The following is an 8,280-nucleotide window of genomic DNA, read 5'->3' as shown; positions in this document are numbered from 1 at the left end:
GAAACTGGTAATGCCAGCCTGGACCCACTGAGAGTCTTGTTTGCATTGCAGAGGTCCACCAGAGTCTCCCTGAAAAAAGACACAAAACATGATCAGTTAATTAATACTGCTGGTAAAATACACAGAATAAGGCTGGAGTAGTTTTGCCTCATCAAGTGCATTCTGACTAGCAATAACATTTTGATAGCAGAATATAAAAGTTTGCATTATGGTGCTGAAATAGGTACAGAGGGATGTAAGATGAGAGGGAAGACAGCTACTAAAGATATTACATAATGCATTATTATTCTTACATGACACACTCCTTTGTTTTTTTTCCCTGCACAAATCATTGCGTCAGTGATGTTTACAAATGGTACTGGTCGGAAGAGGCAACTGCACTGATTTTCTCCCATGAGAGGAACCTCAACCTCCTGCAGTGAGTCAAAGGCTTCAAAGGGCGCTGTGGGAGAGAGAAAATGAAATCAGATGACACACTCTTTATTTTCCCTGTTTTACACAGTTTTAAGGATATTTCATTTCAGTAGTGGTGGTGATGACTTCTTTTCCTCCATAAATTAAGCTTGTTGATGTCTGCCTCTATGTGTCAGCCCTGTGGTCTGCTGACCTTTCCAAGATGTGTCCCACCTGTTGCCCAATGTTAGCTGTGATAGGCTACAGCACCCCTGTACCATTCATCCCATTTTCATCCGGGGCTGGGTCACAGGGGCATCAGGCCAAGCAAAGCACGCCAGACGTCCCTTTCCCCAGCAACGCTTTCCAGCTCCTCCTGGGGGACCCCAAGGTGTTCCCAGGCCAGATGAAATGTATGTAATCCCTCCAGCGTGTTCTGCGTCTGCCCCGGGGCCTCCTACCAGTGGGACGTGCCTGGAACACCTCTAACGGGAGGCGCCCAGGAGGCATCCTGATCAGATGCCCGAACCACTTCAACTGACCCTTTTCGACACGAAGGAGCAGCGCCTCTACTCCGAGCTCCCTCCGGATGTCTGCGCTCCTTACCATATCTCTAAAGCTGAGCCCAGCCACCCCACGGAGAAAACTCATTTTGGCCGCTTGTATCCACAATCTCATTCTTTGGTCACTACCCAGAGCTCATGACCATAGATGAGGGTTGGTAGATGGACCAGTTAATCAAAAGCTTTGCCTTCCGGCTCAGCTCCCTCTTCAGCACGACGGTCCGGTGCAGCGCCCGCATCACTGCAGAGGCCGCAATAAACCGCCAATTCATCTCACGCTCCAGTCTACCCTCACTCATGAACAAGACCCTGAGATAATTGAACTCCCTTGCTTGAGGCAATAACTCTCTCCCAACCCAGAGGGGACAATCCACTGGTTTCCGGCAGAGAACCCCTGTACCATGACCATCAATTTGTGACAGTGCACCTTGTAACTGTCAGGAAAAAAGACTAGTGTCCAGCCATTCTAGAGGCTCTGTAAGGTGTACAAGGGGCTAAATGCCAGTGTCAGTATGCTAGCCTGCTCACAATGACAGTGCTAACATGTTGATTATAGATAAATAATATTACCTAGACACCAGATCCCAAGATGGTGCCTTTTCTTTCCAATGGAGTTGTGCGCAATAGTGTTTCTCCTGCTAGCCCCGCCCGCAAGTTCCCACTGGGCTCATAAACTTTACATTGTGATGACGTCACAGATTTTTAAATTGCTTTTCTCGGCTCAAGGAAAGTTTTACAAATATAAACCTCCATTGATAAAAAAAATCCATAATAGAAAGAGTCACAGTTGCCCTTGCTTTCAGTTCAAGGTGTCCTGTCAACAGTTTTGCAGACATGTCTTGGGGCGCATTCACACCAGGATAGTCTGGGGAACTCTGTTCAATTGGGTGTGGAATCCCGAAAAATTTCACACCTTCATTTGGTTCGGTTCACTTTCACACTGAACTTTTTAAAGCGGACCAAACTGCCTGGACAACGTCACGCAGTTACAACAGCTGCTCGTTTGTGAGCGGTATTACCCGAAACAAGCACTGACCAGGAAGAAAAAAAGCATGAGGAAGAAGAAAACAATTGGCCATGACCGAAAATGGAAATCCATCCCCTTCAGCCGGCTTGGTCACCACAAAAACACCAAACACCAAAATGCAATGCGCTCTACATCACTTCCTGTCTTTGGCTCACTGGATAGTCCATTAGCATTTCCCACTGTAAGCACACCACACCAGCGTTGACTTGTAAGTGAACCGAGACCCCCAGTTTTCAAGCAGACCAGGGTTTGCTCATTCACACCACTCCAAACAAACCGAACTATCTATGGATACGGACCACGGTTTGTTTTAAGCGGACCAAATAGCGCCAGTGTGAATGCGTCCTTATATAATCATCGCTGCAATACTGTGAGTGGCCGCTGGGAAAAAGTCTCTGCAAGGAAGAGCATGGTTGCCATCTTGGGTAATCAGCTGTGGCTGTGGCTCAGGAGGTAGAGCGGTTGTTTACTCATTAGAAGTTTAGTGGTTTGATCCCTGACCCCTGCAGTCCAGATGTCAAAGGGTCTTTAGACAAGATACTGAACCAAATTGTTCCCGAGCCATTGGTGTGAGGGTCTATGCATGGTAGCCTTGGCCAACAGTGTGTGTGTGTGTGAATGGGTGAATGGTGCCTGTGTTGTAAAGGGCTTTGAGTGGTCACTCAAGCCCCTTTCCCACTACACAAAAAACCCACTAACATCTTGGTTTTTAATTTAATGGGAAAGGTTTTAATCAGCACACACCCAGGTCTAATTACTCTGCAGTAGTCACGGGTATTTATGGCCTCCAGCTCCAATTGGCATTGGTGGAAACACAACACCTTTAAGCTCCTTTACCGGCGAGATGCAATGACAGGCTGTCACAAAATACCGTCCATCTCTGACCAACCAGCACTCAAACACCATTCACATTAAGTCTGCACTGAGTTTGAAAGAGAGACTGAATATTTCACATTAAGTCTGCACTGAGTTTGAAAGAGAGACTGAATATGTATATTAAACGAAGTAACCACCGTTAAGTTTTCACTGACCTGTTCTCTGGCCTTAAACACACACACACACACACACACACACACACACACACACACACACACACACCGCAAGGCACACTGGTCTGCTGCAGAGCCGTGTACACAGCTCTGGTCATCTAGCAATAGGAAAGGAGTCTATAGCCTATTTCTAGCGGGTTGAGCAGTGTGTAAAAAAAAAAACTGCATACACAGGCTAATTCTGGTGGAAAAGGGGTATAAGACTAGAAAAGCAATATATAAATGCAGTCACAGCATGCCAGTACTCACCATCCCCTCCTAGTCTGCCCCAGCCAGTGGCCCAGCAGGGGGTGGAGTTATGAAACTGGCTGGAGTTACTTGCCAAGCAGACAGGTCTGATGTAGTCAGTGAAATTGAGAGGGCTGCTGAGCTTCATCAGGGCAATGTCGTTGTTTAACAGCACGTTGTTGTAGTCAGGATGGACGATAATCTGGGAAATAGTGCTGTTCACCTCATGAACATTAGGGCCAGACTGAGTCTCTCGTCCAAAGTAGAGAGTCCAATTACCAGTTGAGTTTCTGGATAAAAGAATAAATAAAGACTTATAATAGAAAACGTATTAGATATGAACAAATGTATGATTCCACTTCCTTGGTGGTGTGATCATACATGATTCTTTATGACTGGTAAATACTTTATGAAGCTGAGCAACTGTGACAGGCCTCTGATCTGATCTGGTACAGAGTGTGATAAGGCAACAGATGCAGGTGCTATAAGTTTCTCTTACGTTACAATACAGTGGGCTGCAGTGAGCACCCACTGGTCACTGATGAGGGTCCCTCCACAGATGTGAGACCCGCGAGGATTTAAGTGCAAGCTGACCTGCCAGGGCCATGATCCAGCTGTGGCGTTCTCACCGCCCACTATCCTTGTGTTGAGAGGTGCCATCCCACAATCTGACAGAGCAAAATCAACAGTGAGTCAGTACATTCACAGTAAAGTGAGGCTGAATCATGTGTAAGGTTAAAAATGTATTTATAACTGTACTGGCAGTGCATCTCTGAAATATATGAAATGTGACTGTGCTTACCTTGAGCCTTTGACCCTGTAGGGAAGAGAGATTAAGAATAGTTTAATTACATCTGCACACCTCCATGTTGTTACAACCAACGAATCTTTCCACTGATAGTATTAGTAGTGAAGTAGATGTGAGTAACTACAGACACACGGTGGCACCAGAGTTCCACCTGCTGAGTAACTACAGACACACGGTGGCACCAGAGTTCCACCTGCTTCTTCAACTCCTTCTGAGGTGAATCGAATTTAATTTTGTTACAATTACTTAGTCATATCAAATGGCTTTAGATATTATCAAAGTGGCCAGAGACTCATGCACATCAATACAGTTTGACTCCATGTGGAGCTTTTTTGAATCTCTGCCATGCAAATGAAATTAAGCTGTTCTTTAACATGGAAGATGTGTTTTACTATTACACTTCTTTGTACAGTTAGATTATTCCATAAGAGTACACTTGTGCTAATGAGTTTGCCGTTAATAAATAACCACGAAAATACACAGATTTGTCTTTCTTGAGTAAAACTAAAGTTGTACCGATACCGATACCAGTATCGGAAATGCCTCCGATACTGCCTAAAATGTGGTATCGGGTATCGGCGAGTACAGCCTATGACCAATCCGATACCACGTAATGCCTCATGTCATTACGCATACGCACGCTACAGGCAAACGAAAGGGAAACGGAGCGGAGTTTAAAAAGCATTCTACTGTAGCCTTTAAAATGTCTTTTTNCCTCCGATACTGCCTAAAATGTGGTATCGGGTATCGGCGAGTACAGCCTATGACCAATCCGATACCACGTAATACCTCATGTCATTACGCATACGCACGCTACAGGCAAACGAAAGGGAAAGGGAAACGGAGCGGAGTTTAAAAAGCATTCTACTGTAGCCTTTAAAATGTCTTTTTACCAAATTGTGTGGCTGCACTTTAACTTGTGTCTTGATCTGTGTCAACACTGGATAATAATAATAAAAAAAGATTTATGGCATTCATTCTACTATTATGTATTTATTTCTTAATATTTTACATAGAGTTTTAGGAGTTGAGACATACAACAATTCATATCCCATACATTTTTATTTTACGTGCTGGTATCGGATCGGTACTCGGTATGGGCAGATACCTAAGGTTCAGGGATCGGAATCAGTATCGGGAAGGAAAAAGCGGTATCAGTACATCTCTAAGTAAAACAGAACAGTTTCCTGCAAACGGTGAATGAATGTTTTAAATTGTTACAGGGCAGTTTCATATTGGGTAATTCATTTCAGGCATATTTGTTTGTCATTTAGGTGTGCAGCGTGGTCCATTGCAGGTTTTTTCTTTTACAGTTATGGAATGTTCAAGTTCACAGTATAAACAAGGAAGTTTGACCCCTGGCAGTATCGAAGGTCTGGCCTCAGACATTGTTTTGTTGCTGGAACAGGTGTGTTGACAGGTGATACTGTGGACACTACCTCAGTATTGTGCTAACCAACAGGAAGAGTACTGCTGCCAGAGTACAGTTACAGTACAATTTGGTGTCACAGGTGGAAATTTTGCACCTTTACCTGAAGTCTCCATACATACCTCCTGGACAGTGGCACATTTGTGTTTTTGAAATTAATGTCATGATGTCCTTTGCCAGAGATATTGGACCCTCAGCAGGACTTGGGGATGTGATGATGAAACAAGAGCTCACCACTCTCATGGCCATGAGTGTTGTTCTTTGCCAATGTTGTTGTTCCTCTTCCTCATGCTTTTTTTGGCAATGCTTTGTCTTGACTGTAGCTAAGACGCTACCCTAGGGTTACGAGTGGACTTTTTTTTTTTTTTTTTTTGGTATTCCTTTCAATTTTCAAATTTCATAAAGAAGAAAAACATATATTTTTTAGGAAAAAATGCTGCCATTCTCGTGAACACAATATCTCAAAGACGCCTTGAGGGATTTCTTTCAAAGTGTCCATTTGGACTCATTAATGTACTGATTAGATTTTGGTTGTCAAAGGTCAAGGTCACTGTATCCTCACAAAACCCGTTTTTGGCCAAAACTCAAGAATTCATATGCTAATTATGATAGAATTTAACAGAAATATCTAATAGGACGTAGTGATGACATTTATCTCCCAAAGGTCAAAAGTCAGTTTCACTGTGACATCTCACTGTTCCGTCCATGATCTGTCCATGTGATATTTATGGACAGGATCTCGGGGTGCAACCAGGAGAAGGAAGGGGTCCAGTTTGAGGACCTCAGAATTGCATCTCTGCTTTTTGCAGATGATGTGGTTCTGTTGGCCTCAACACGCCATGACCTCCAGCATGCACTGGGTCGGTTCGCAGCTGAGTGTGAAGCGGTTGTGATGAGAGTCAGCACCTCCAAATCTGAGGCCATGGTTCTCTGCCGGAAACCAGTGGATTGCCCCCTCTGGGTTGGGAGAGTGTTACTGCCTCAAGCGAGGGAGTTCAAGTATCTTGGGGTCTTGGGGAGTGTGAAATGGATCTGTGGTTTGGTGCAGCCTCTGAAGTGATGCGGTCGCGATGCCGGACTGTCGTGGTGAAGAGGGAGCTGAGCCAGAAGGCGAAGCTTTCAATTTACTGTTCCATCTACGTTCCAACTCTCATGAGCTCTGGGTAGTGACCGAAAGAATGAGATCACGGATACAAGCGGCTGAAATGAGTTTCCTCTGTGGGGTTGCTGGGCTCAGCCTCAGAGATAGGGTAAGGAGCTCGGACATCCGGAGGGAGGTCGGAGTAAAGCTGCTGCTCAAAAGGGGTCAGTTGAGGTGGTTGAGCATCTGATCAGGATGCCTCCTGGGCGCCTCCCATTGGAGGTGTTTCGGGCACATCCCACTGGTAGGAGGCCCTGGGATAGACAAAGAACACACATACATATCTCGTCTGGCCAGGAAACACCTTGGGGTGCCCCAGGAGGAGCTGGAAAGCGTTGCTGGGGAGAGGGCCATCTGGGGTGCTTTGCTTGGCTTGCTGCCCCTGTGACCCGGCCCCGGATAAGCGGATGAAAATGGAATGGATGGAGGAATCTTACTTTCCTGCAAAAACACTTTTCTGGACCTTATTTAACATATCTCAGGAACAGAATTGGAGACATTTGGTCAAATACTGACTTGGTGACACTTATCTTGGGTGCCCACCTTGAAACTGTTGAATAGATCAGGGGTGTCAAACATATGGCCCGTGGGCCAGACCTTGCCCACTTAAGGGTCCAATTTGACCCACTGGATGACTTTGCACACCTAATATTGATGTGCTTGTGAAGGCTAAGAGGTGTCAGGTTTCAGGAGCAAGTTAAACAATATGTAGCCTCCTTTATGTAAAATGCTGCTTCAGGGGCTTTTCTCTGGAAAAAAAGGAACACTTGTGTTCAAATTTAAAGATATTGAATATTGTGCAAAATATTGTTGATCAGCAGCTTCAGCACAAAAGAATCTATATCAGACTTCTATCTTAAAACAATACTGGTCTGTCTCCTCTGACTGCAGCTGTGTCACGGCATGCTCCCGTTCATTGTGCACTCTATATAAACTGCATGGATGTGTGACGTGCACTCAGTAAAGCCAGTTATGAGGAGAAAGTGTCGGCCTCGATTCGTGTTATTCCATCTCATCCAATACATATTGACTGACCCGATGAGTGATGCCCATGTGAGTCCACTTACATTGTCATGTTGGCCCTTGGGAATGAGGAGGCTGATTATGATTTTTTTTAATCTAGTTTGTCTGTTATGTGTCACACTGGCATGCTGCCAGGTATGTGTGCCACATCACCATTTCTTAATTTCATTCATTTGTTTGTGATGCAGGACACTGATCACTGATCTCCTTTGTTCTTTGTTCAGTGAATGTTAATTGCACAACTTGTTTCCCGTCTTTCAACATTGTACTGCAACCATTATTTAATGTTAATGTCATTCATTTGTGCAATTAAGGCTACATTTATGGCCAACACTTTTTTCTGTCATCCTCTGTTTTTTCTCAATGGTTTTCTCAGAAACCATTTGTCAGTCAAATCAGTCATCAATCATCATTACCTGTCACACCTGTTATCTGAGGACAACAACGTCAGTCATTTGCCTGTGCTGTAACATCCTGCCTGTTTTCATTTTCAAGACAAATTCTGAACTGAGAAATCTGGACTCTGCCTGTGTTTGTCTGTAAGTGAAGCCAGTGAGTGGGATTCAAGTTATCCAGCCTAAGCAGATTGTTTTCAGGAATGCTATTGCTAAGGTGCTGC

At 44.6% G+C, this 8,280-nt stretch overlaps 1 protein-coding gene across 1 annotated transcript in view; it reads right to left on the bottom strand.

Moving 5' to 3' along the window:
• The window catches only part of LOC126400249 (testisin-like), a 19,020-nt gene that overhangs the window by 6,999 nt on the left and 3,741 nt on the right, over positions 1–8,280 (bottom strand). The window contains exons 2-6 of the mRNA XM_050060810.1: positions 4,063–4,077; positions 3,760–3,928; positions 3,282–3,550; positions 351–442; positions 6–69 (exon numbers count right to left, since the gene is read on the bottom strand). Coding sequence (XP_049916767.1) covers positions 6–69; positions 351–442; positions 3,282–3,550; positions 3,760–3,928; positions 4,063–4,077 — 609 coding nt within the window. The remainder of the gene's footprint in view (positions 1–5; positions 70–350; positions 443–3,281; positions 3,551–3,759; positions 3,929–4,062; positions 4,078–8,280) is intronic.

The sequence above is a fragment of the Epinephelus moara genome, chromosome 13, assembly GCF_006386435.1.
Source record: "Epinephelus moara isolate mb chromosome 13, YSFRI_EMoa_1.0, whole genome shotgun sequence".
Lineage (NCBI taxonomy): Eukaryota > Metazoa > Chordata > Actinopteri > Perciformes > Serranidae > Epinephelus > Epinephelus moara.
The sequence above is the reverse complement of the archived record's forward strand: the minus strand, read 5'-3'. Positions and strand labels throughout refer to the sequence as shown.